The sequence below is a fragment of the Encephalitozoon hellem genome, chromosome IV, assembly GCF_000277815.2.
Source record: "Encephalitozoon hellem ATCC 50504 chromosome IV, complete sequence".
Lineage (NCBI taxonomy): Eukaryota > Fungi > Microsporidia > Unikaryonidae > Encephalitozoon > Encephalitozoon hellem.
This window is the reverse complement of record NC_018471.1, coordinates 144,658-169,129: the sequence shown is the minus strand read 5'-3', so window position 1 is coordinate 169,129 and position 24,472 is coordinate 144,658. Positions and strand designations below refer to the sequence as shown.

The 24,472-nt window shown below is 41.8% G+C and overlaps 22 protein-coding genes and 2 non-coding genes across 24 annotated transcripts; 11 read left to right on the top strand and 13 right to left on the bottom strand.

Moving 5' to 3' along the window:
- Window positions 1–11: 11 nt before the first annotated feature.
- On the top strand, window positions 12–1,022 carry EHEL_041400 (uncharacterized protein; the record flags this gene model as incomplete). The annotated part of the gene is made up of 1 exon (XM_003887120.1): window positions 12–1,022. One exon carries the CDS (start codon window positions 12–14, stop codon window positions 1,020–1,022), a length of 1,011 nt encoding a protein of 336 aa, XP_003887169.1.
- A 36-nt stretch (window positions 1,023–1,058) lies between these two features.
- Window positions 1,059–1,235, top strand: EHEL_041397 (uncharacterized protein; the record flags this gene model as incomplete). The annotated part of the gene is made up of 1 exon (XM_059743498.1): window positions 1,059–1,235. The coding sequence occupies one exon, from the start codon at window positions 1,059–1,061 to the stop codon at window positions 1,233–1,235; it is 177 nt and encodes a 58-aa protein (XP_059599481.1).
- Window positions 1,236–1,631: 396 nt separating this feature from the next.
- EHEL_041390 (uncharacterized protein) lies at window positions 1,632–2,669 on the bottom strand (the record flags this gene model as incomplete). The annotated part of the gene is made up of 1 exon (XM_003887119.1): window positions 1,632–2,669. The coding sequence occupies one exon, from the start codon at window positions 2,667–2,669 to the stop codon at window positions 1,632–1,634; it is 1,038 nt and encodes a 345-aa protein (XP_003887168.1).
- Window positions 2,670–2,747: 78 nt separating this feature from the next.
- EHEL_041380 lies at window positions 2,748–2,819 on the bottom strand. The gene has a single exon. It is a non-coding gene; the product is annotated as a tRNA-Pro (tRNA).
- A 110-nt stretch (window positions 2,820–2,929) lies between these two features.
- Window positions 2,930–4,723, top strand: EHEL_041370 (uncharacterized protein; the record flags this gene model as incomplete). Its single annotated transcript, XM_003887118.1, has 1 exon — window positions 2,930–4,723. The coding sequence occupies one exon, from the start codon at window positions 2,930–2,932 to the stop codon at window positions 4,721–4,723; it is 1,794 nt and encodes a 597-aa protein (XP_003887167.1).
- Window positions 4,724–4,802: 79 nt separating this feature from the next.
- Window positions 4,803–4,875, bottom strand: EHEL_041360. The gene has a single exon. It is a non-coding gene; the product is annotated as a tRNA-Met (tRNA).
- An 81-nt stretch (window positions 4,876–4,956) lies between these two features.
- EHEL_041350 (DNA-directed RNA polymerase subunit beta') lies at window positions 4,957–9,147 on the top strand (the record flags this gene model as incomplete). Its single annotated transcript, XM_003887117.1, has 1 exon — window positions 4,957–9,147. The coding sequence occupies one exon, from the start codon at window positions 4,957–4,959 to the stop codon at window positions 9,145–9,147; it is 4,191 nt and encodes a 1,396-aa protein (XP_003887166.1).
- Window positions 9,148–9,191: 44 nt separating this feature from the next.
- EHEL_041340 (uncharacterized protein) lies at window positions 9,192–9,512 on the bottom strand (the record flags this gene model as incomplete). Its single annotated transcript, XM_003887116.1, has 1 exon — window positions 9,192–9,512. The coding sequence occupies one exon, from the start codon at window positions 9,510–9,512 to the stop codon at window positions 9,192–9,194; it is 321 nt and encodes a 106-aa protein (XP_003887165.1).
- Window positions 9,513–9,560: 48 nt separating this feature from the next.
- EHEL_041330 (60S ribosomal protein L13a) lies at window positions 9,561–10,157 on the bottom strand (the record flags this gene model as incomplete). The annotated part of the gene is made up of 1 exon (XM_003887115.1): window positions 9,561–10,157. The coding sequence occupies one exon, from the start codon at window positions 10,155–10,157 to the stop codon at window positions 9,561–9,563; it is 597 nt and encodes a 198-aa protein (XP_003887164.1).
- A 52-nt stretch (window positions 10,158–10,209) lies between these two features.
- Window positions 10,210–11,226, bottom strand: EHEL_041320 (uncharacterized protein; the record flags this gene model as incomplete). Its single annotated transcript, XM_003887114.1, has 1 exon — window positions 10,210–11,226. One exon carries the CDS (start codon window positions 11,224–11,226, stop codon window positions 10,210–10,212), a length of 1,017 nt encoding a protein of 338 aa, XP_003887163.1.
- A 51-nt stretch (window positions 11,227–11,277) lies between these two features.
- On the top strand, window positions 11,278–11,616 carry EHEL_041310 (CutA-like divalent cation tolerance protein; the record flags this gene model as incomplete). Its single annotated transcript, XM_003887113.1, has 1 exon — window positions 11,278–11,616. One exon carries the CDS (start codon window positions 11,278–11,280, stop codon window positions 11,614–11,616), a length of 339 nt encoding a protein of 112 aa, XP_003887162.1.
- Window positions 11,617–11,629: 13 nt separating this feature from the next.
- Window positions 11,630–11,869, bottom strand: EHEL_041300 (uncharacterized protein; the record flags this gene model as incomplete). The annotated part of the gene is made up of 2 exons (XM_003887112.1): window positions 11,630–11,754; window positions 11,779–11,869. The coding sequence occupies 2 exons, from the start codon at window positions 11,867–11,869 to the stop codon at window positions 11,630–11,632; spliced, it is 216 nt and encodes a 71-aa protein (XP_003887161.1).
- A 71-nt stretch (window positions 11,870–11,940) lies between these two features.
- Window positions 11,941–12,278, top strand: EHEL_041290 (40S ribosomal protein S10; the record flags this gene model as incomplete). The annotated part of the gene is made up of 2 exons (XM_003887111.1): window positions 11,941–11,946; window positions 11,984–12,278. One exon carries the CDS (start codon window positions 11,988–11,990, stop codon window positions 12,276–12,278), a length of 291 nt encoding a protein of 96 aa, XP_003887160.1.
- A 73-nt stretch (window positions 12,279–12,351) lies between these two features.
- Window positions 12,352–13,107, top strand: EHEL_041280 (uncharacterized protein; the record flags this gene model as incomplete). The annotated part of the gene is made up of 1 exon (XM_003887110.1): window positions 12,352–13,107. The coding sequence occupies one exon, from the start codon at window positions 12,352–12,354 to the stop codon at window positions 13,105–13,107; it is 756 nt and encodes a 251-aa protein (XP_003887159.1).
- Window positions 13,108–13,140: 33 nt separating this feature from the next.
- On the bottom strand, window positions 13,141–13,944 carry EHEL_041270 (uncharacterized protein; the record flags this gene model as incomplete). The annotated part of the gene is made up of 1 exon (XM_003887109.1): window positions 13,141–13,944. The coding sequence occupies one exon, from the start codon at window positions 13,942–13,944 to the stop codon at window positions 13,141–13,143; it is 804 nt and encodes a 267-aa protein (XP_003887158.1).
- Window positions 13,945–14,005: 61 nt separating this feature from the next.
- Window positions 14,006–14,731, bottom strand: EHEL_041260 (uncharacterized protein; the record flags this gene model as incomplete). Its single annotated transcript, XM_003887108.1, has 1 exon — window positions 14,006–14,731. The coding sequence occupies one exon, from the start codon at window positions 14,729–14,731 to the stop codon at window positions 14,006–14,008; it is 726 nt and encodes a 241-aa protein (XP_003887157.1).
- A 65-nt stretch (window positions 14,732–14,796) lies between these two features.
- On the bottom strand, window positions 14,797–15,555 carry EHEL_041250 (uncharacterized protein; the record flags this gene model as incomplete). The annotated part of the gene is made up of 1 exon (XM_003887107.1): window positions 14,797–15,555. The coding sequence occupies one exon, from the start codon at window positions 15,553–15,555 to the stop codon at window positions 14,797–14,799; it is 759 nt and encodes a 252-aa protein (XP_003887156.1).
- Window positions 15,556–15,628: 73 nt separating this feature from the next.
- EHEL_041240 (60S ribosomal protein L32) lies at window positions 15,629–16,048 on the bottom strand (the record flags this gene model as incomplete). Its single annotated transcript, XM_003887106.1, has 1 exon — window positions 15,629–16,048. One exon carries the CDS (start codon window positions 16,046–16,048, stop codon window positions 15,629–15,631), a length of 420 nt encoding a protein of 139 aa, XP_003887155.1.
- A 157-nt stretch (window positions 16,049–16,205) lies between these two features.
- Window positions 16,206–17,102, top strand: EHEL_041230 (putative RNA-binding protein; the record flags this gene model as incomplete). The annotated part of the gene is made up of 1 exon (XM_003887105.1): window positions 16,206–17,102. The coding sequence occupies one exon, from the start codon at window positions 16,206–16,208 to the stop codon at window positions 17,100–17,102; it is 897 nt and encodes a 298-aa protein (XP_003887154.1).
- Window positions 17,103–17,204: 102 nt separating this feature from the next.
- On the top strand, window positions 17,205–19,814 carry EHEL_041220 (superfamily II RNA helicase; the record flags this gene model as incomplete). The annotated part of the gene is made up of 1 exon (XM_003887104.1): window positions 17,205–19,814. One exon carries the CDS (start codon window positions 17,205–17,207, stop codon window positions 19,812–19,814), a length of 2,610 nt encoding a protein of 869 aa, XP_003887153.1.
- A 25-nt stretch (window positions 19,815–19,839) lies between these two features.
- EHEL_041210 (lysophospholipid acyltransferase) lies at window positions 19,840–20,685 on the bottom strand (the record flags this gene model as incomplete). The annotated part of the gene is made up of 1 exon (XM_003887103.1): window positions 19,840–20,685. One exon carries the CDS (start codon window positions 20,683–20,685, stop codon window positions 19,840–19,842), a length of 846 nt encoding a protein of 281 aa, XP_003887152.1.
- A 45-nt stretch (window positions 20,686–20,730) lies between these two features.
- On the top strand, window positions 20,731–21,411 carry EHEL_041200 (uncharacterized protein; the record flags this gene model as incomplete). The annotated part of the gene is made up of 1 exon (XM_003887102.1): window positions 20,731–21,411. One exon carries the CDS (start codon window positions 20,731–20,733, stop codon window positions 21,409–21,411), a length of 681 nt encoding a protein of 226 aa, XP_003887151.1.
- A 68-nt stretch (window positions 21,412–21,479) lies between these two features.
- EHEL_041190 (nuclear protein export factor) lies at window positions 21,480–23,252 on the top strand (the record flags this gene model as incomplete). Its single annotated transcript, XM_003887101.1, has 1 exon — window positions 21,480–23,252. One exon carries the CDS (start codon window positions 21,480–21,482, stop codon window positions 23,250–23,252), a length of 1,773 nt encoding a protein of 590 aa, XP_003887150.1.
- Window positions 23,253–23,350: 98 nt separating this feature from the next.
- EHEL_041180 (WD40 domain-containing protein) lies at window positions 23,351–24,439 on the bottom strand (the record flags this gene model as incomplete). The annotated part of the gene is made up of 1 exon (XM_003887100.2): window positions 23,351–24,439. The coding sequence occupies one exon, from the start codon at window positions 24,437–24,439 to the stop codon at window positions 23,351–23,353; it is 1,089 nt and encodes a 362-aa protein (XP_003887149.2).
- Window positions 24,440–24,472: the final 33 nt, after the last annotated feature.

The following is a 24,472-nucleotide window of genomic DNA, read 5'->3' as shown; positions in this document are numbered from 1 at the left end:
TCCAGCCCATTATGATTGATGGCATCCACAACATAGATTATCAGCATCTAAGGGACGAAACAGTGAGGATGATAAACGAAATACAGATGGCCTTGCCTCTCGACAATGGTGGGGAACTTAGTACTTTGCTGGATGCAGAAGCTGGCCTTATTAGACTTTGGAAAGATTCACTCTTCGAAGACAATAAACCTGTAGAATCCGACATAGAGATAGGAAACCAAGCATACCCAAACAGTATGCAAACAGTGACACATCTCATAGTGTACTATCTCCTTGAAAACGACTGTGCCGATGTTGTTGAGAAACTAATATGCGAAATAAAGGATGGAAAGGAGGGAGTGGCAAAAATCAGGGACGACTATGTCAGGTTCAAGGAAATTGTATTTGAAATATCGAAGGACCACACTGGGCTCTTGAAGGAATTTCTTGGGAGCTATCCGAGCAAGAGGCTTGAGCTATATCTTGCATCTCATGAATTCCTGCTGCTTATACACCATGGAAGATATGATGAAGCCCTTAAGCTATGCCTTGGGAAGCTAAGATCGTTTGTTCCTACGTACATTCAGGATGTCAAGCCACTTCTCAAGTTCTTAGTAAATCCTGCAAATGTTGGAGAGGCCTTGGAAAATAGCAGGGAAAGGCTTATTGAGAGCTTCAAGTCTAAGTATCTTGAAGTAAGTGGAATGCCAAACAGATGCTATCTCAAAGAGCTATTTGAGACAGGAACATCTGCTTTTCTTCAGCTTTCCTCCTCTGCGAATCTATTCTTTGATAAGGATGATCAGACTCTTCCTGTTGAGATAAAGTTAGAGAAGGGAAGAAACTATCACTCGCTCTTTATATGCCCGGTGTTAAAAACTCTTTGTGTTGATGAAAACATCCCTGTGATGCTTGAGTGCGGGCATGTAATATCTCTGGAAGCAGCAAGCGTGCTTTCCCAGGAAGGTGTCCTTAACTCTTTTAAATGCCCCTACTGTCCAGAGATGTCCAGATACGAGAATATTCTGAAGCTCCGGATTTAGAACCGGGGTATGATAATCATGAGGTTCTACAACCCCATGAAATCTAGCGATCTTCCTGGGTTTGATGAGCACCCAGAATCCATTTACAAGATGATAGAATCCATGGGGATATCCAATGCTATCCCGGGAAAGGAATTGATAGAAACAATATTGGAATCGAAAGAGTTTAAGAACTACATCTCCCTCAATGGAAAAAAGGGCACAGAATATTGAAAGAAGAGAGGCGTTTGCAGGAGGAAGCGTGTATAATACACTCTCTATGTAAGTAATAAAGCATTTATTCTATTTCCACTAAATCTTGAGGTATACAGCAATGTCCAATAGCTCTAGGGCTTCAGAGTCGCTAACTTTGAACTCCTCCGGCTCCTTGTCTGGATCAGAAAAGTGCTTGAACACCAGAAACTCAACAATTCTTTTAAGATAGCGCGCCTTTATCGGAAGCTTGACCTCCCTAGAAATCGATTCCAAAAACATTTCAGGCCTATTGAAAAATGTCCTTAGGGTCTGGCTTTGTGCTGCAACATCATAGTCAAGAGCGAATTCCTTATTGTCTGAAGATATAATTTTCACTTTATTTTCCATTTATCTCGTAAATAAACCCCAAACAAATTAATCGCTTGAAGGCTCCGGGTTATCCATGAAATCAGTAAACACAACACCATCAAATGCAAATCTCTCACCGTCTGGACTTGCTGCGTATATTTTCCCATTGTTGAAAACATATTCGCCTTCCTCGAGTCTGATCCCCAGAATCACCTTCACCTCATTTCCAATAGCGCCTGAGCTTTTTACAGCTCTTACATCTTCGATGTTTACAACGACATCGACAGACTTCTCTACATCAATTCCTCCAAACAACCTTTGGATCCCAGAAGAGCTGTAGAAAAGTGTTGATGAATATACAACAACAGTAGCCTCTCCACCGCAATACACTCTAGTCTCCGAAGACTTTAGGGACCTTATGACCTCCTCTCCATACTTGGTAAGGTAATCATAGTATTTAATTTCTCTTGTATATACCTCGTCAAAAACTACGTACAACTTGCCATTCTCTTTCTTTACGTAAAAGTGCGTGTATACCTCTTTCTTCAAAAGACTGTTAATAGTTGAGTCCCTAATGATCACATTTACTTTTCTTTCCTCAGTATCTTCAAGCAGCTTTCCTGCCACGAAGTCCTGACAAGCATCCTTATACATATCGTGCTGCTTATCCTTTATATGCTCCAGTCTTATTTCATTTCTTCCTTCGGTATTCGGGCCAGCCTCTTCCTTAATATGTATTATCCTTTCTTTAGTTCTAACCAGCAATAGATCATTTGCATCATCTGTTTCCTGGGCCTCAGACACAAAAATAAACTTTCCTTCAAAAAACGTCTTGTCCAAGTTCATTGAAAGGCAAAGAAATGGATAGGGAAGGTCGTGCTTGAGCCTCTTTTTAAGCTTTGTCGTGAGCACATTTACCTGGTAGTCACAGGACCTTGGTATGGTATTCGGCCCCACAAACAAAGGCTTGTTTGGCAAGTACATGTACTGCAGCTGCGACTTAGTCCTTGGAAACAGCGGAGGCTCTTCCTTGAATCTCTTGACATGAATGATTGGTATTTCGCCCTGCTCAGTACTCGAAGAGCATAATGTATACTCTTCCATGGGGATAGAGATATAAAATGGTTATATCTGTATCACAAGGCAACTATTTTTGCTTGAAATAATAATGGCACGGCAAAAGGGCTCGGCCAGGATTTGAACCTGGAGCCCTCCGCACCCAAAGCGGAGATCATACCCTTAGACCACCGAGCCTACACCATCACGCCCATAACAGCCCTTATTAAAACGTCTGATCCAGATGTGAAACCCAGCCGCACAAATATTTCTAATGCAGAGAGAACAAACAAACACTCAGTTCCACAATGATGATCTTGATAGTTATGGGATATCTGAATGCCATACAGAACGAGCTAACAGCCAGATGCCGGAGATATGGAATAAGCCTGAACGACTGCCTGAATTCAGTGTATCTTCCAAAAAAAGAGTATGACGAATACCTTCAGAGCTTTAACCTGCCAATAGTACGCGATTCAAGCTGTAACAAGGGAAGATGCATGGCAGTAGTATACAAAGATGTGAATCGATGTATGAATTGTAGAAAAGGTGAATGCAAAGATGAGTGTGGGGAGTTTGAGTGGATGAGAGAGACTCTTGCTAACAGGGCAATCGATTCGTATAAGAAGGATTCAGAGCCTCAGTTTCCATTTATTCATGTGATCCATCATAAGGAGGAGAGTGGAAATGGTGGAATGGCCACATCTAAAAGTACAGAGCCACCGTCAGTATCCTATAAAAATGTTACGGTGATTGAAACAAAAACAGAGACAGTCTCCGAGAAGCCTGCCACTATCTCGAAAAGCGAAGAAAAGAGAGATACCCACGTGTCTGAAGCTACTAGGGCCCCCGAGACCCAGAAGGAAGAAGTGAGGACCGTTTTCAAAACTATAGAAGTTCCAAGAGTTATAGAAAAGACATCCTACTCCTCTCACTCTGAAAAACCAGAGAAACAGAAGAGGTGTGAGGGTAACAGTTCCAAAGTACCAGAAGAAGATACTGAGAAGGCACATTCTATTCCCGCCTCCATAAAGCGTTCCAAGTTCAAAGACGTTCCATGTGAAGAGGAGAAAATAGAGGACGAAACGGATACGGAGAAGGACTTTGAAGACAAGGAGAAGAATGGGCTATCTGTTGTAACAGTCACTAGAGTTCTTTCGAAAACAATCACTGCTGAAAAGCCCATCACGTTGTACAGAGAAGTAACAACAACAGTTAAGAGTGAAGTTCCCATAATCAATTACAAGTTAACAACGGTCAGGGAGATATCTACGACAACAAAGACAGAAAGTAACACAAAAACAGAAACAATCGTACAGACACAGTACTCCACGATTATATCCATAAAAACTCAGTACGCCCAGGAGCCATTGGCAGTAAAGGAAGCAAGCGCATCTGCAACAACACACACGGTCTCTAGCGGTACATCAAAAAAGAATGATGAGCCTGGTAAGGACACAAAGGGAATGGAGACTTCTTCCAAGCAAAATACCACAGAGTCTCCTACTATAGTGTATAGAACTGTAACGCAGCCTAGCATCTCTGTTCTTACGGTTACAAAAACACAGGAAAGCACGCCACAGACAAGCCTGAAAAGTGATGAGGCCTCGAGCTCTGCATCTCAGAAAATAGAGGGCATTTCGACTAGCCCGCCAAACCCTGGTGCTGGATCTTTGATATGTACAGAGAAATGCACCACTATTGCTATTCCAGAGACTTTAGAGAAGAAGGCGACCATCTCCAGCGTGGTTTCACCTCCATCGGCTGCTCCAAGCTCTCCGCTTATTGGAAGACAAGACATAATAGCAGAGCTTCTCCCCTTAGTTAGAAAGATTTTGGTTGAGGATTCGGAGGAAACAAAAGCCTCGAAGGCCCCCAAGAGTACACTTTCAGAAACAGCGAGAGATGCAGTAAAGACTGTTACAAGAACAGTGGTGAAAACAGTGAGCCTAGAAACAAGAAATAGAGGGGGCCACAAGATTGTTTACAATACTGTTTTTTCATACAAGAAGAAGCCAAACTGCAAAAAGGGAGTGGAGGGAAAGAAAAGAAAGGGATGCAAGGATTCCGAGGAGGTGGTTGTCACCACAGCATATGTTTGATTTCGTTTTATAATAAAGCTGGGTTCTTATTTAAAGTTGAAGCTTGGGAGGCAGCGATAGCATGAAGGGCAAAAGGATCTAGCATGGGTGGGATTCGAACCACACAACCTCTGGGTTATGAGCCCAGCGCGCTTCCGTTGCGCTACCATGCTTTATATCCACTTCACATACTGAACATCTCACTGGTCCCGTAGAGTTCTTTCAATTCAAACACTTAAGGGCCCCTCTTCAAAATGGTTATGAAATTTTATCCAAAAAAGATATCATTTGGATTGTATTCTGACGAAGAAATAGAGAGAGCTAGTTGCATGGAGGTTGTAGTACCGGTTTCTTTCGATAGGTTTGGACATCCTGTTCAAGGGGGATTGTATGACTTAAGAATGGGCCCGATAGATTTTTCATCGAACTGCAAAACTTGCAATCTATCGCTCCTAAACTGCCCAGGGCACTTTGGACACATAAAGCTTCCAAGGCCTGTTTTTAATCCTATTCTGTTTGACTCATTGCTTTCAATAGTTAAATGCTGCTGCTTCCAATGCAAGCACTTTAGAATAACGAACTATGATAGATTGATTTTGTTCTGTAAGCTTTCTCTTCTTAGGAACGGAAAGGAAATCGATGGGCTGGATGATCTATATATGGTTGAGGAAGAGGAGGAGCTGTATAGGATTGTCATTGAGAAGGTAGAGTCGGCAAAGAAAAACAAGTCTGCGTCTCCGGCTGAGAGATATCAAGAGGTAGCACACAAATTTTTCTCTAATGCAAGCTCCAGAAGAAAGTGTGTGAGGTGTGGGCATAGTAACCCTCGAATCACCAGAGGAGCAAACATGAGAATACTAAAAGACTTCCGAAGAAACGAAGGAAAGGACCAAGACGAAAACGACTTTGAACTACTCTCACCTGACGTTGTCAAGGAGCTCATCGAAAATCTATTTTTAAATGAAGGAGATTTGGTTGAGTCCATTTTCTCCACAAGAGAGCCTGGAATCTTCTTCATCTCCAACGTTCCGGTCGTCCCTAACAGATTCCGTCCCATAAGCATTGTGAATGGAAAGAAGATAGAAAACCCTCAAATTATTTATCTCCGTGACATTATTAGCATCAGCATATCGATGACAAAGGATCTTTCATACTGGCCTGAGCTTCAGAGCGCTGTTCTTTCATCTTTCGATAATGCGAACATAAAGAAATGGAACTATGCATCGACAATACCTCCTGGACACAAGCAGATCCTTGAAAGAAAGGAGGGGCTGTTCCGCAGAAATATAATGGGAAAGAGGGTTAACTTTGCGGGGCGTACCGTCATATCTCCGGATCCCAATATCGAAACAAGAGAAATAGGCATTCCCTCCGTGTTTGCTGAGGCTTTAACTTTCCCGGAGAGAGTGACTAGTTTCAACGTAAGTAGGCTTAAGAAGGCTGTTGTGAATGGCCCTACCTATCCAGGAAGCCTATATCTGCAAGATGGAGACGTGATGCTCAGTCTGGAACACATGGCTGACGAAAAGAGATATGCGCTAGCCAATCAGCTTTTGGATGGTAAGAAGACTGTCTGGAGACATCTTGTGGATGGAGATGTAGTGCTTGTGAATAGGCAGCCAACTCTCCATAGGCCAAGTATAATGGCTCACAAATGTAGAGTGTTGAAAGGGGAAAGAACAATAAGAATGCACTATGCCAACTGTAAGTCCTACAACGCAGACTTCGACGGGGACGAGATGAATATCCATTTTCCTCAAACGTATGTGTCTGAGGCTGAGGCAAGACATATAGTAATGAACGACTTCAACTACCTGGCGCCCACCGATGGAAACCCGATAAGGGGGCTTACCCAAGACCATATTGTTGTTGCAACTATTTTGACAATGAAAAACTCATTTTTTTCAGAAGAGGATTACTTTACGCTGGTGAATTCTGGAATCAACGGAAGACGGGTTGTTTTGGATAAGCCTTGTATTCTCAAGCCCGTAAGACTGTATTCTGGAAAGCAGGTGATTTCGACGATAATAAAGAACCTTGGGCTGTTGGTGGATGTCGAAATTCAAACCAAAATCCCGGCAAATGCATGGAAAGAGCATTCTGAGGAAAGCAAACTAAGGATTAAACAAGGAAACATAGTTACAGGGATCCTGGACAAGAACTCCCTGGGCCCAACCTTCAAGTCTCTTGCTCATACTTGTGGAGAAGTCAAGGGATTTGCAGCTTCAAACGACCTATTAACGTACGTGGGGAGGGTTGCTAATAGATATCTGCAAATGTATGGCTTCACAATAGGAATAGATGATCTCATTCTTGACAAGGAAGCAGACACGAGGAGAAAAATGGTTATAGAGGCTAAAGACAAAGAAGCCCAGAGGCTTCAGAGGAAATACATGGAGGCAAATCCAGACTTTTATCTCTATGAAGACAAAAAGGTCTACCTGGATTCTATCATGAGAGCTGAGATGAATAAGGTGACCACTTCGATAGTCGATGCATCCGTCCCATCAGGGTTGAAGAAAAGCTTCCCAAACAACGGAATGGAGCTGATCATTACTGTCGGTGCCAAAGGTTCGATTGTCAATCTGAGCCAAATCTCAGGTGCTTTAGGACAGCAAGAACTGGAAGGTAGGAGGGTTCCAATAATGGTAAGTGGAAAGACTTTGCCTTGTTTCAGAGAATTGGACCCTAGTCCATCTTCTGGAGGATATATATATCAAGGGTTTTTGAATGGAATCGATTTGCCGCAGTACTTCTTTCATTGTATGGCAGGGAGAGAAGGGCTTATTGATACAGCAATCAAAACAGCAAATTCCGGGTATCTGCAGAGATGCTTGGTTAAGCACATGGAGGAGCTAAAAGTAGCGTACGACATGTCTGCTAGAATAGGAAGCAAAATAATCCAATTTGTTTATGGGGAGGATGGGCTTGACTGCACAAGGTCTAGCTATCTGAGTGACACGGAATTTTTCAGGAAAAATGCATCTCTTTTCAAGGAAAGGGAGTCTACTGTCTTTAAACTTGGAGCCAACTGCAAGGATCTCCTGTCGAAAAAGTTTAAAGAGCAGATAGAGGGGCTTGACGATGAACTTAAGGGGTTTTTGATGAGTAGATACGCCTGTTCTCTTGCAGATCCTGGAGAGTCTGTAGGAGTCATAGCTGCGCAATCGGTGGGTGAGCCCTCCACTCAAATGACACTCAACACTTTCCATCTTGCAGGAGTTGGGGCAAAGAATGTAACACTTGGGGTTCCTAGACTCCGAGAGATTCTTCTTGCAGCATCTAGATCGATAAAGACGCCTTTAATCATGATTCCAATTAAGAGGAAAGCAAGCTTCGATATAGCCGAGTGTTTAAGAAGGATAACACTGAAGGACTGCGTCAAGAAATTTGCAACAACTGAAGAAATAGTGATGGTTGATGGAGTTTATCAGAAAAAGATCAAAATAATGTTTGAGCTCAACAATTTTGTGGACCTTGCAAGCGAGGTGCTGGACAAGAAGTTCCTAAAGCTGTTTGGAAAGAAGATGAAGGTACTATCCAAGACAAAGTATAGGCTGGGTGTATCAGAGGTTTCCAAAGAAAGTTTCAAAGAGGTTGATGAAAACAAAGAGAACGAGAGTGAAGATCAGAGTGAAAGCGACAGTGACAAGGAAAGCGTCACAAAAAGCGATGATGTATGTGTAGATAGCATTGGTGATGGGGCCAGCGAAGAAGATAGTGACAATAATACTGTCACATGCCCGGAAACTGGTGAAGAGACTGATCAGATGGATGACTCAAATGATGTTTCCCAGGAGGAGCTTATGAACTTTACAAGGAAGTCAAGAAATGTTTTTTCATTCGAGATGTTGTATCCTTCTGGGTTTAATGAAGTGATTTCCTCAGTCATTGAATCCATCCTGCCCACAGTTGTGGTGAGAGAAACAAAAGATGTGAAAAAGGCCTCGATTTCTGGAAATACACTCTTCGTAGAGAGTTCTTCCATTTTTTCCCTAACCGGAAGAGTGGAGACAAGTCCTGGTGTTTATGAAGACCTTATGAGCTTTTTAGACATATACAATGCCGAGTCGAACGACATATACAACGTATACCTAACACTTGGGATTGAAGCAGCAAGGCATGCCATTATCAGCGAAATAGTGAAAGTTTTCGATGTTTACGGAATCACTATTGACCCTCGCCATCTCCTTCTTGTGGCTGATTATATGACGAGAAAAGGAACTTATTCTCCCTTCAGTAGGTATGGGTTTGGTGCTGAGGACTCCCTCATCCAAAGAATGAGCTTTGAGAGCTGCTACTCCAGTTTCAAGACGGCTGCCGCATTCCATTTGGAGGATAGACTGTCCAATCCTTCGGCCTCCATAACAGTGGGTAATCCTGTGGCCTGTGGAACAAGCTGTTTCGATCTAATATACAGTGGAGACTTTTCTAATAAAGTCTAGAGTTTATTCATTCTATCTTCCATGCTGTTCAGCACTTAATAATATCATTTTCTAAATGGAACCAAGGTTTTTCCAAACTCTCTTAACTGAAATAGCTTTTGGATACGATCGCTAGGCATGTCACAAATCCTTTTATACACGGAAGAGTTATAGTAGAATAGCCTAGTGTTTGGGCATGTGTATGGTGCAGGAAGGCTTGTTAGGTCACAGAGTTTTATTCCCGGCCTTATAGATACCCTGTTTGAAATTTGGACATACTTATGGTCTTTTTCAACAAGACTTGGCATCAGCTGCTTCAGTGTCTTGAATTTTGTCCCTCTATTTATATAACTATTTCTCTTGTAGCATATCTTCTGCTTCTTCATTCAAGGGCACACAAAAATATTGTAATAAACTTAAGGGCATTTAATAACTCATGCAAACGTAGCTAGCTTCTTGTTTACCTCGTCTTCAAAGGACTTGTCTTTCTTAATCTTCTCCCTCTTCCTGTAGATCTCCTCTTTTTCTAGAGACATCTGCCTTTCTCTTTCTCTCAACTCTCCCGTTATTCTTTTGGCTGCCTCTGCATGCTTCCATCCAAACATGCTTAGGAGCTTCCCGAGGGTGACATGGTTATTAGGCCTTCCTGCATACTTGACCAATGCACAGGTCACCTTCTGCCTTGGTAACCCCTCAAGCTCTCTTGGGATCCCTTCGTAGGTTGCAAGCTTACTCAATGCAGTCTTTCCCCTGACCTTCTTATAGGAAATCATCCTTCTTATTATCTTTGCAAGATGCATCCTTGGCTCGCGGAAGTGGAATGGCCCTCTTCTTGGATTAACAATGCATCTTTTGTTAAGGTATGCCTTGAACTTATCCATAGATCTCTTTAGACTTCCCATAAACACTGCCTCCTCGCAGCAGACAACACTCACATGAACTCCTTCAAGAAGGAGCTTGGCAACTTTTGCTGCAAGCTTTCCTGCCACTTGTCCAGTGGCATCAATTATAACATGCTCCTTCTTTTCCATTGAAGGGATAAATTTTTTAAGACACAAAAATTCACAAAGCCCCTACCCACGATTATGAAAGTCTGCATTCTATGTTAGAATAGGAATAGCCTTGATATGCTTTTAAGGTCCCATCTCCAAGCAGCTTTAAGAGTGACAAAAACATTCTACTCTTCTCGTGTCTGCTATGCCCAGCAGCAATTTCATTAAAGACAAATCTCTCAGGCAACTTCTCAACATCGAGACTCTCTTCCACAGTAATTTCCTCTGATGCCTGTGATTCGACGATTTGACTACCAAAGCTAATGTCTCCATAGGATTCCAATAGAGTCGTGTCTCGGACGCCTTCTACGCTTTCTCTCGAATATATCTCCCTATGGCATATTCTAGACAATATTTCTGGCGCAATTGAAAGTTTGGATGCAAGGTCCTCTCTTATGTCAAAGGCCTTCTCCTTATACACTATGTCTTTCGTGTTTCTGAGGTTTTCTCTAAATACCTGAGAGTCAAACTCTAGCTCCGAGTCCTCAACAATCTTTCTTCTTTTCTCCCTACGCTCTTCTAAAGGAATTTGAGTAACCTCAGTGGTCGTGGAACCTCTAGTGTTGTCCTCGCCTTCAAGTCTACCCTCTTCAATATAGGAAATGTCATTAAACTCATTAAAGCTGAAGTCTATATCCTCTTGGATATCGCCTGCATTATTTTCCTCAGGAAGAATCACAAGCTCTTCAGGACTTATCATTTGATCATCAATGTATATGTTTTCTAGGTCCAGCCCAAGGGTTATCCCCCTCGAAGATGGCTGCTTAACACCTCTTCCTCTATCCCCTCTTTTCCTGCAGATCTTATGAGCAGCATCGCTACATTCATCCTGTAGGTATTTCATCTTCCTCACCAAAATCCTGCTAAGCCCTATCACAACAAGCCCACCGTCCTTAACAGAAACACATTCTTCCATCACTCTAAGGACAATGCTAGGTATAGAAACCTCTTTCAGATGGTGCTTGGAAAGTTTCTTTTCCATGAATATTGCCTTGAAAAGAGCATCCCGAGGATTGATAAGACCTAGGATACTTATAACCCCAGACATTCGTACATTCTAGAAATTGCAAATATTAAGTACTTTTTGGAGGGAATCCTTATGCCACATTTGCTCATTGTCTTTACAACATATCCATCCCAGGAGTCTGCGGAAAAGGCTTCGTGCGACTTAATAACTAGGAGGCTTGCTGCTTGCTGCCAGATATCCCAGGTGACATCCATCTATCCGTGGAAAGGAAACGTTGAAAGGGAAACAGAGTACAAATTGACTATAAAAACATTCACCTGTTTATTTAATATGGTCAAGAAGCTTATAGAAGAAAGCCACCCGTATGAAGTTCCTGAAATTGTTGGCATAGAGGCACATTCAGCATCTGGGAGGTATTCAGAATGGATGGAACTCTGCATGGATGTCCCCAGTAAGGGAGATGCGTTGTAGGCTTTGTTCAATTCTATGATCCCTGCTGCATAGGCTTTGTCTTTTCCTCATCAAAGCCTAAAACAGCATGTATCAAGAAAATGCTGGATAGGATGATAGAGGATAGCGCGATTAATATATCTTCAGCGACAGTTGGATCATAAAATAGTGGCTAAAAATTACTTGGAATATAACTTACCTTTATAACAAGCGTATAAAATACATATCCATATGCCATTGTTGATGCCACCATCAGTAGCTTCGCGCTTGCCATAAAGGGCTGAGAAGATACTGTTCAAATGCCTCACTGAATAAACAATAAAAAAAAATTTATTCAAGGGCTTTGAGAAGGTAAGTGACTCAGCTATGTAGAAATGCTAATTTGTAGAGCAATGCTAGTACCAACACCAAACAAGTACAAGATAAAGAGACGTCTGCTCGAGAAGAAGGCGCTATTGCTTGAAGACACTGTCCTTGGGAACCACAAGGATCTTGAGATTCCTAATTTGCAGTTGAAGGTATTTATGAAGACTATGATTTCCCATGGATATGTCCAGAAGATTCATGTATGGAGACACTCATATTTCCTATTAACTCCACTCGGAGAATCCAGGCTGAGAGAGGAGCTGGTTTTCACTGAAGAAGGCATGGCTAACCAGGAGCCATCGGTTGTGATGGTTTGAAATAAACATCTTCTTTATTGTCTGAGGCTAGCATTTTGTAATTATTCTTTTTCACCTACAGACATGGCCCTGAATGGAGGGTTGCAGCCATTTGTCAACTTCCAAAGGTGTTTGCACATCCTGTGGATTGTGTCTGGAAGCAGAGGATGGCTATGTGCCATCATATGCATTCCGCTCATTTATAGCACCAAAAAAGATGAAATATCTTGCAAGTGATAGGTCTGGGAGATACAACAAAGATGTGGAATCGTTGGTTAACATTTTAAATGTTTCGGGCTATTTTGACGAAGTTAGGCAGGTCTTGGAGACCAAAAGGTTCAAGCAGAGAGTCGGCGTCAATGACAAGATACTATCAATAATATACAATGTGCTTAGGAGACATCACTATCCGATATCCTATAGTGATCTGAATCCCTTTACGGAAAGGACAGGATTGAGGTTCAAGAGAATACTTTTAAGAGAGTTTGAGCATGTAGAAGCGTCTTTTGAATATCTTTCGGCTATTTTTGACAGAGTAAGGGATTTTTATTCTACACAAGGATTTGAGGGAAACTGCACTCTAAAGAACTTTATTTCAGTATGCAAGAACAACGAGGGAGTCAATCCTTATAGCCTTTGCTTGGCATACTTCATCAAGGATAGCAATTTGCCAAACTCCTATAGAAAGTTTAATCTTGAAAAGATCATGAGCATGTCCTCTTTGAGGAGGATGATGAAGAAAATTAAAGAAGCAGAATCACCAACTGCAGTGCCTGTGGCGAAAAAAAGACTAAGAGTCAAAGATGATGCGAAGAAATACCTTATGAGGAAGTTGCAGGAAACGCCATAAGAAACAGATGTGCCTTTAATTTGGGTTGGTGCGCTAAATCTCTAATCTTGGAAATGTAATATTACTCAAGGATAGCAACCTTGGCCTGCTTTTGGCATCCCCAGCCTCCCGTCTTATCAGATTAACAATCTTTTTGATTCCCTCTAGGGATTCACTCAATATATCAAGCTCAAAAAGATATGGCTGGAACTTATCCATTGTAATGGATTCAGCCCATTCGAGATCCTTTCTGAAGCCATCTTCTCTTGCCATTATATATGCCATTGGATGGAATCTCATGATCCATAACACTGCCCAGAGTATCTTGTGACAGTGAGAAGACTTCATTTGCAGGGAAATACTGCATAGCTTCTTGATGAAGGCCTTGGCCACAGCCAATGGAACGGAGTTATCCCCCAATACCATTAAAATAAACAGCAATTTCCTTTCTATATCCTTCTCGATATTTTTAGGACTCACACAATCAAAAAGCGTGCTCAAAAAACCATCGAATTCAAACCCGAAATCTCTTTTCATCACAAACATTACTTTGGCAGCATCTATCGAAAAGTCGCACTTTGGGTCAAAGTATTTTTCTATTGCAGGGACTATGTTTCTCGGATCTCTCATACATGAAATGAGGTCTGGAAGCATCTCCACAAGCTCTCTGTGTTCTTCATACGATGTTTTATCCAAGGATTCCATTAACATTTCATCCAGTTCATAGTTTGCGATTTCCTCATCTGTACTTCTTAAAGACGCCTGTACAAGGTCTTTAAGTACATCTATTATCATTTCAGACTGGCCTTCGACTCCGTTCTCCAGAACTAGCTCTAAATTGTGGACTGCCCGTTCCATTCTTGGGGAGTGTGCAGAAAAATAGAAAACAAGACTGTAGAACAGACCTAAGTTGTTTATTCTATGTACTTTCAGAGAGTTCCTTTGAAAAAAGGTTTATGAATGATTCAAACATCTGGTTATCAACTAAAAACAGTCTGAATGTGTTTCCGTTAACCACGATCTGCTTCTTGGAAATATAAGATGACAGTAGCAGGACCTCCTCTCCTCTCACAGGCATGTGGCTCAAGTCTGATGGATCGTATTCCTTGAAGTCTTCCATAAGATCCTTTGCCTCCATCTTTCCACACACCTTAACTCTTGAAATAAATATTATGTACTTGAAGTCTGCAAATGAAAGGCTTTTGTATAGATCAAGAACCATCTCTAAGGGAATGTTGGCAGCTCTTTCTGTGTAAAAGACATAGGTCTCATCTTTCTTAGCCTCCTTGTTTTCTAGTGACGAGACTAGGGTATTCAGGGCCTTTTTAAGCTTTTTCTCTGCAATCTCAAGCACTTTAGATAGCTGAAAAAATCCACAGAAGGAGAAAATGATGTCTCCACTGATTAAGACCTTGGAGCAAGCAGATAAAGAAAGAAATTCTTCGGAAGATGGAAATATTCTCGACTGTTCCGTAATAGTGGATACATCTGAAAAGTTCGATGGGGAAAGGCTTGCCACTTCGTAAGAAATTTCATCATCTGAAAACGTCTCCGAAATAGAGCTGGATTCGCTTGTCCCTCCTTCCAGCGCATCACCAGAATCCTCAACGGCCGCCCCATTTTTATATCTCTTACTGTTATCCATGGGGCTTTGGACAAAGTACTACATAAATAAGTGACTGCGCCTACATTCCAGGATTATCCAAATCTTTATTCATAGAAGACTTTCTGCTTGTCATCCACAATTGTGAAGTTTGGGAGTACCTTGTAAAAAGCAGACCCGCTGCAAACACCATCAATAATAGTCTCTTCCGTGCAGGAAACGAGATCGATTTTGTCTCCTATACTGAACAGGAGGTGGGTGTTCGAGCAGATAACTACGAGTTCGTTCTCTCCCTTTCCCATGGCCTTTAGAGCACTTGTACCTTCTGGAAATTCATATATATGGCTTGGGGAATATTCGCTGTCATACAGAACTATTCTCTTGGTGCTTATTGAAACCAGAGCCCCATTAACACATTCCAGAGATACTACAGACCCGCAGCCGAACCTATACCCCAATATTTTCCCATTCATCCCACTGATACGGATCCTTCCGTACTTGTCGCTGAGCAAGATCCTCCCATTGTGTATTGCCATTCCTGTTAGATACGATAAAGTCCCAAGCACATATTCGCATCCTCCATCTCCAATTCTGTAAACATCCCCAAATCTATCTGCCACATACACCTCATCTCCATATTCCACCAGGCAAAAAATGCTTCTGTTGAGCTTCAGGACATTCTTTAGCGTAGTTCCGTCAATAACATATAAGTTTTTTTCTCCATCAACCAAATATTTCCCGGACATGAAGGATATCCAGTTTGGTGCATCCATCTTCTCTATTGTACCAGTAGAGATGTTTCTCATTATCAAGGTCTTGTTCCTATTGAAAACAATGCTCCCATTGGTAACCGATATCAAGTTCATTCAATCGAAAAGGATGTTTTTCTCGGCGTTAATAAATTCACTTACAGAATAAAGAAATGAAGCACTAGAAGATTTATTCCTCGATTTCCTGAACAAGACGTGCATTTCCATTCAGAAGACAAATCCCAAGCTCCTTTGCTCGATTGACAATGGCAATTCTCTTCCTAGCACCTACTGCATGTGCAATCTCTCCACAGTAAAACCTGTTCAAAGATGCTAGTGGCGTGAGATCGTTGATGTTAAATATCCTAACCTTTCTGAGCCCATTTGGCAGAAGATGCCTGATCTCCTTTGGCTTCTTATACTTGATGGAAGGCATCTCCCTCTGCCCCTTGCATCTCTTTCTGACCTTGCTGTCAATTCCACGAGGCTTTCTCCAAGATGGCTTTACTCTCTTGTATCTGTCAGAGTGGTGACGGATAAACTTTTTGTCCTTTCTGTAGGCCTCCTTTATCTCGACAAGTGGCTTTATATCAAAAAGCTCCTTGCTCATCTGTTCAGGGTAAATTTTTTCCTTGTTTTAACAGATGGAAGAGAACGCGCTGCAGATAGATGAGAGCATTTCCAAGCATATTCAATAAACGCTCTAATGTGGCAGAGTCGAGAAAGCTTTATTTCTTTGGATATATTAACCCATTCGAAGATATAGCATGGGAGACAGCATGGAAAAAAAGGAAGGAGACAAGCATGGACTCAAGTACAAAGATAAGAGGAAGAGGCATTGCAAGAATGTGAATGATGGCAACACCGAGTCTGAAGGTGCAGAGGGGAAGATCACTGGCAAAAGAGCTGCTAAAGAAGATGATGGCGCCAATAAAAAGAAAAGGAGGCTTCAAAAGATTGAGTTTGACGAGGCCACATGCTCCATTGTAGTGAAAGGAACTTCCACTCTAAAGGATATAAAGAGGACGTTCAAGAACTTCAAGGCTGTGAAGAGTGGTGAGAATGGGTTTATTCTCGAGTATCCTAGCAGAGAACACGCACTTGTAGACATGAAAGCAAACAGGAGACAGGAGAGAGAAGGGGGGGAAAGGTCCAATAGGTATCTGGACAACAAGTACATACTCACCAATCTTTCCTACAAGGAAGATAAGGAGTCCATTTCGAAAGTGTTTGAAAAGTACGGGGAGATCGAAAGAATAACAATAAAGAAGAACAAAGACAATATATCCACAGGAAAAGCAATCATAACTTTCAAAAAGAAGGCGGTGATAAAGGAAGAAATCGTGATGAACAATAAGCCGATTTACATAGAGAGAGTTAAGAAGCCTTTGGAGAATAAGACCAGATTTTTTCTTGGTAAGATAACGAAGTCTCTTTCCATAGTCGATATAAGGAAAATACTTGTGGAGGCTAAATGCAAGCCAAAGGACATAAGGATATTGTATGGAGAAAACAAACGGAACAGAGGATATGGATTTATAGAGTATGCCAACGAAGAGGATGCAAACACGTTTGCCAAAAAGTTTGAGAAGATCAAGGAATTGCTAGGGCCTGAGTGCTACTATGAATATTCCAACGAAAAGGCTTTCTCAAAGAGAAAATGACTGGAAAGTAATAAATCTTAATAAATTTATGGAAAACCACAGCTGCTTGGTGTTCTTCATGATGAAAGACAGCTTTAAAATATGTTTTGCAATGGGCAGCCCATGAACCAAGAGCTGTCTGAGACAAAAAATAGGAATAGCATCGACGTGAAGAATAGGGGACCCGAAAAAAAGTATTATGTGATGGTAAAGCAGGATTGGATCCCCTCTGACTACTCGCAATATGTCGACGAAGGGATTTTAAATATCGGATTCGAAGCAGATGTTTTCCAAAAACAAGCGTTTTATTTTCTGAGCAGAGAATCATCGGTTTTTGTATCTGCCCATACAAGCTCTGGAAAAACCTTGGTGGCTGAGTATGCAATCTCTTTATCGCAGAAACGTGGAACAAGAACTATCTACACATCTCCAATCAAGGCGTTGAGCAATCAAAAGTATCATGACTTCAAACAGAAGTATGATGATGTTGGGATCATTACGGGCGATGTCCAGGTTAACCCTAATGCAAAGTGCCTTGTGATGACCACGGAAATCCTTCGGAATCTTGTGTACAGAAATGGAGATCTTCTAAGAGACACAGAATTTGTTGTATTTGATGAGGTCCATTACATCAACGATTCTGAAAGAGGAGTGGTTTGGGAGGAGTGTATAATCATGATTCCCCGTAACATAAGCTTTATTATGCTGAGCGCAACGATTCCTAACAGTCTTGAATTCAGCGAATGGGTAGGCAGAACGAAGAACAGAACGATATATGTGATTTCTACCAGTAAAAGGGCTGTTCCTCTAGAGCATGTGATATATTGTGATTGGAACGTATATTCCATTGACGAAGGAGGCAGAACAAAAGGTGCATCGAACTTCAAGGGAGACCTGGTTCCCTTTAGTAAGAAGAACAGGCCAACCGGAAGATTTAAGATCCTTGACTTGGCCAATTTTGTTGTGAAGAAGAAGCTCACGCCATCGATATTTTTCTGCTTCTCAAAGAAGAAGTGTGAAGATTATGCAGAGATTCTTAAGACTTTGAATCTAAATGATGAAAGAAGCAGAGAGGAGGTGAGGACATTCCTTAGTGAGGCTACGAAATGCCTTTCCCCCGAGGATAGGAACCTTCCGCAAATTCTTAGCATGTCATCTATGGTACTAAATGGCATTGCTGTCCACCACGGGTCCCTTCTTCCTTTTGTCAAGGAATGTGTGGAGCTTCTGTTTTCCATGAACCTAGTGAAGCTCCTTATAGCCACTGAGACGTTTGCAATGGGGGTGAATATGCCTGCGAAATGCTGTGTGTTTTTGTCTCTTAGTAAGATTGATAATGGAGTCTTTAGATATATCTCATCTGGAGAGTACATACAGATGAGTGGGAGGGCTGGAAGAAGGGGGATGGATGCTGTAGGAACTGTAGTGATAGCAGATCCAAAGATGCCACCACTTTCTACTATTCGGGGAATCATACATGGAACTCCATTCAGTCTATCCAGCCAATTTAAGTTGAGCTTTGGACTTATTCTTATATCTCTGAGATCAAATGTCAAGGTTGAGGATCTGATGAGGAGAAGTTATGGAGAGCATAGAAGCCAGAGGAACTATGAGAAAGACATGAAAAAGCTTTCCGAGCTGGAGTGTGATGAAGATAAAGTGTGTGATGTTTGCGGTGATCTGATGAAATATATTGGCGCTGTAGAAGAGATATGTTCTAAGAATTGGAAGCTCATTGGAAAACACAATGTTCTACGTGAGGGAACTAGTGTTTTGTTGAAAAACAATGCTACAGGAGCCGTCGAGAAGGTTTGCGGGTCAACTGTTCTTCTGAGATTAGACGATGGCGTCCTAAGTAATAATGCTCCTGTTCCTACCAAATTTTTGTCTCATCCTTTGAGCATTAGGAAGCCTCTTGATAGAAGTAAGATCAGTCTTGAGCACATTTTCTGCGTTCTAGATAAAGGCCAGGCTTGCTGGGACTATAACACAACAAATGTGATGGACGTATTGGAGATAAGAAGACTAAAGAGCCTATATGATTATTTAATGTCTGAGGATAAAAAATGCAAAGAGTTTGATCTGCACTATTCAAATGCATTGAAGACATCACTCAAAAGAAGGGAAATAGATGAGATAAAGATCAAGTACAATGTATGTAGTCTTGGGATGATAGATGAGTACAACAAAAGAATGGAATTCCTTAAAAGAAAAGGCTTCGTTGGGGAAGAGATAACAATAAAAGGGAGAGCAGCTGCTGAGATACACACTGTGAACGAAGTTCTGGTTGTTGAAATGATATTCTCCAATGAGTTTAGGGAGATGGATGGACGGAAGATCATCTCACTGATGTCCTCTATGATACACGAGGAGGCCGATGAACAAGAACCGGGAGAGGCTCTCCACAACGAGTGTAGGAAGATGAAAGAATATTTTGCAGGGTTATCCAGAGACCTGGAAGAGCTAATGATCCCCCCGTTTGCGCCTTTGAGCTTCTCGCTTGTGGATGCGGTTTATGAATGGTGCAATGGATCATCATTGGCAAAGATAGTGTCCAAATATAATGTCCTCGAGGGCACCTTTGTGAGGCTCATATTAAGGCTTGAGGAATGTTGCAGAGAACTGATAGCTGTGTCTACAATGATAGGGGACAAAACCTTAGAGGAGAAGGTTGCGGATGCATCTGCGTCTATGAAGAGAGACATTATATTCCTCCCAAGCCTGTATCTTTAAGAGTAAATTCAAAGTAGCCCTTGCTTTATTTCTGCTTTATGGTATCATTCCACTCTGCTATCAGTGCATCTTTTCTTTCAAAACTCCTGTAAAGGAACTCTTCGTAGTCATCTATCTCATCGATGGGAGTAATTCTAATGTCGCAATTGAACGACCCTGATGTGTCCCAGAGGAGAAACTTCCATAGGGGAGGAACCTTATTCTCCGAGTAAGAGAATGTGATGTCCACGATCTTTTTTATCCTGGAGTTTTTAAGATGCTCGCATACGAGCTTGAATCCTTTGTATCTCGGAAAAAGAACGTTGTTCAGTCTTTTCATGCCCCTTTGATCTGAGTATTCCCAGCTCTTCAGCCTCAGCTTCTCTGAAAACCTCGATCCCTCTGGATAAAACACAAACCACATTGGAATACTTGTGGACTTAAAAAAGTCTAGGTAGTTAATAATGCTCTTCTGATCTTTTTCAAAGCTCCTTTTTAGAACAAGAAATCCAACGTAAACTACTATCTGATAAAACACAGGGAAAAACCTAAGACCGTCCTTGATTGCATATTTCACATGGCTAACCATTCCGCTTCTCCTGGCTATTTCATTAACCAAGATGAAATCCACAGACCCTATGTGATTGCTGATCACAAAATAACTTTCACTTCCGATATCTATGCTCCCATGTACACTGTTTGAAATATTGAATATTAAGCCTGTAAAGGTCCACAGGGTGTATGTGAAAAACGTTGACAGGCGAATGCATAAAGGCCTGTTTAACATGTATAGCGGATATGCCAATAAAGAAAACGGAATTGCCAGGATGAATATTCCAACTACTCCTAGAGACAATACTAACTTCGACAATATCCTGATTGCCTTTTTCATGGGTCTCCAGATTCCATAACCATTTACAGAGACCCTTGCTGTAGAATGGAATCTGTCTCTGGCTGTCCAATGCGGTTTGAGTCTTTGAAGGTCTTCTTTGAAATAGTGAGAAATGAAAGACACTTCAAGATCCAGATCATAACTCTTGAGTCCTTGGACACATTTGAAGCGGCCTTGAAGGCGGAAAAGATAGCTTATGCAAAATACTTCAGTTCTATGATTGGGAAGTCCGAATCACTTTCTATTATACTCAAAGACTCGGATATATACCTTCCTAACCCCGGTAGATACGTCTTGTTCAACAACATGCGCCATAGAGAGTTTGTTCAGGTTGTTTTCATTCCAACTCTAGAGGAAAAGCTTGCTATAGTTGGGAACAGGTATATTGTCGAGGCATATAAACACAAGAACATCAGTGAGCTTTTGAAGATTGCCGGTGAGAAGGAGACTGAAATAGAAAGTCATTTTGGGAGTGGGATGGACTATTTTGAGAGTGTGATAATGCTTGCTGTGAGGAGCAAAAGTAAGTTTAAGGAAATCTTAGCTTGCTCTAAAGAGATAGATGAAAAGCTAGGAAATAGCTTTTTCTTGCAGATGAAACTTAATGGGCTGGTCCACAAGCAGTTTGTGGTTAGAAACGGAGACAGCTACAGGGTGAATGTAAGCAAGGCTGTTTTAAGACATATAGGTAGGAGGGTGGGGCTTGATGCAGACTCTGTCGTTTGAGCTTTGCATTCTGAAATTATTCAGCATTGGTCGAAATGATCCGGAGCCTCATCGATCCCCTGTTTCTAATGGAAGACTTAAGGGCAAGGTATGAGAGATTGCTGGAGGCACGGGCTCATGCCAAGACGAGCGAGAATATTCTCGGAGAGTGCATGACATTCTGTCCCGAGCTTGAGGGGTTGGAGCGCGTGCTCAACAATGATGTATCGCTTTACGAAGCTGAGGTGATGATCAAAAAATATCGCAAGACGTCTCCGGAGTCACCTTGCATTCTTCCAGAGGATATAAGGCCTATGGGGGTGCTGCTAAGCGTGGTAAACCATGTCATCGGGCTGTGTGCTGCTGACCAAAGCATTCAGATGTACAAGTTTGCCGAGAACAGGGCCAGAGCTGTTATATCGGACATGAAAGTCCAGAGAGGAAGGGGAAAGGACGCAATTGAGATACTTGAAAAAATTGTTAGGTTCTATATTGTTTTCAGATACCTTTTGCATGACCATCCACACTTCAACAAGGATATGAATTTAGGTCAGCTTAGGGTTGTGGTGAGTAGTCTTATGAGGCTCTATAGTTTGGAAGAACCCAACAGTGTTGAAAATGACAGGAGAGAAGAGTTTTATTGCTATCACATCCTAGCATCGATGGGTGAGAGATATTCCCCAAATACGCAAAGGTGGGGCTCTAGGCCAAGAATTAGGTTGTCAATGGAGATTGCAAAGAAATACATGCAAAGGAACGGGGCAGGATTCTTCAATCTGCTTCGAAAGCTTGATTGCATTGCATTCTGCCTGGCACAATCTTTTGCAGACGAAGTTAGAATAAGGTGCATACAGATGTTCAAAAAATCTCTAGCGGAAAGGGTGAGGATTGAGTTTCTTGGAGATCTTTTGTGGTCTAAAGAATCTGAGGTTGAAGAGTTGCTAAGAAGGAGAGGAGTTGCGGTGAAGTCAGGAAAGGCGGACTTTGAAGAAAGAAAGGCAAGTGAAGAGAATGAAAATGGAATATCTTGCAGTAAAAGAATAGAAATAAATGTGAAAAGGCCCGAGATGTTTATGCTATATGGATGCATTGATTATAGAATCCTGAATGCCATTCTTTCTGAATTGCTTTGGAAGAGGCTAAGGAGCCTCAAGCTTCATTCCAGCCTGCAACCACAAGTCCAAGGAAGACATCATTCTAAAGAGAACAAGCCTGTAATAAGAAGGATATGTCTTAGCGTACTTGATGAAATTGTAAAAAAGATTGCTGTTCAAGTATTTTCCAGAGTCATGCTTTTGAACACTTTGAAGGGATATCTAATCAGATGGAAGGTTATGGCAAGAAAAAGATGCAGTGATACTCTGGCTAAAAATATGTATCTGCTGCTGGTCATCTTGGACAGAGAAGTCCCCTCTATCTCTTTCATGGGATGCATCAGCACCTCCGTCCTAAGAGGCCTAGTACCTACAATAACATACATCGAAAAGGTTACTATAGACGAAATGCTGATGTACAATCTCTGTGTATTTTCAACCTCGAAAGGTAAACGCGAGGGGTTGTACGACAAGTATCGGATGATTAACCTCATTATTGACACTCCGCAAAGTCTGTCCAAAAGAGTAGAAGAAATTTATGAAAGAGTTATGAATGCGTCCAAGACGAGGAAATCTACTCTTCTTACCCTTGTCGATGGAATGAACAAAGTGCAAACTATAGAAATGCTGGTCAAGCTTATAGAAAATGGAAAAAACGGGGACATCGTGGAAAGGAACCTCGCTCTGCTATACGAAGGAAAGCCACTTATTGAATGTGATGTCTACTATGAAGAAGCTGGGACAGGCCGTTCCGATCGTAGCCCATAGGCTTTTGATAAAAACTTTAATTAAAAATGTTAACTTATAGATTCTAGAGTCTATTGCTATAGATCCATGCCATTATACAGCAATTTGAGGACAATACATTATCTGAATGAAAGGCTATCCCTTCTTACAGACGACTTCTCTGTGCTGAATATCTTCCAGAACTTCAAATTCTCATCTGCAGACACAGAGGCCAATTCAGACCCGTCCGGGCTTAGGGCCACGTGAAGAACCCTTGATCCATGCTTTCCAAAGGAAGATATCAGGTTCATTGTCGAGGCTTTCCATATTCGGATGTCATTCTCGCTGTATCCGTGCGAGGATATAATCTCCTTATACTTTGAGAGATATGTAAGGGTGCACACTTGTGATTGTGTGTCTACACTCCTCTCCAGTCTATTTTCTGAAACATCCCAGAACTTTATAGTCATGTCTTTTGTTCCTCCCCCTGAAGTCAGTATTCCTGACCTCCATGGGCACCAAGCAAGGGCCTTAACGGCTGACTTATGTCCAGAAAGCGTTTGAGGATTGTTGTTTCCCATCTGCCACACTCTTATTACATTGTCATTTCCTCCACTTGCTAGATACTTCATGTCTGTACTCCACTCCAACCCGCATATTTCTTGAGAATGCCCCTCAACCATAGAGATCCTTCCCGACCTTATGTCGTAGTTGCATAGCTTCCCGGCCTTGTCCCCACTGCTTATTATATTCCCGTTCCAGCTCAGAGATGAAACCCTTGCTCTGTGATTCCTCATTGTATGCATCTCCTTATTTACCGATGTGTCTATTAAGCGCATCGTTCCATCCGAGCTTCCAATACAAAGAATGCTCCCGTTACTCCTTACAGATGATATGTAGCTCTCCCCGGAATGGATATCCACCACAGTTTTATCGTCAACATTGTATCCATACACAGACTCTCCCAGGCCAATTATCACAAGATTCGTAGTGCTCCAGTCCAACAGGTTGAGATAGTAATCATCCAGCATGCCCGGTGCATCCAGTATTCTATGGGGAGATGTGTCTATGTGCCTGTTTTCTATACGTGAGCTTCTAGAAGATGTCATCAGCTTTATGCTTGCCAGAACATCCGTGTGTATCCCCATTGTGCTCTTGGTGTATCTGTCCTCCTTTTGTGACTGTCTTCTTCCTGATGTTGTAAATATATCGCCTAGATTTATGCTCATTGATGTGCTGTGTTCAAGGGTAAACATGCGAAT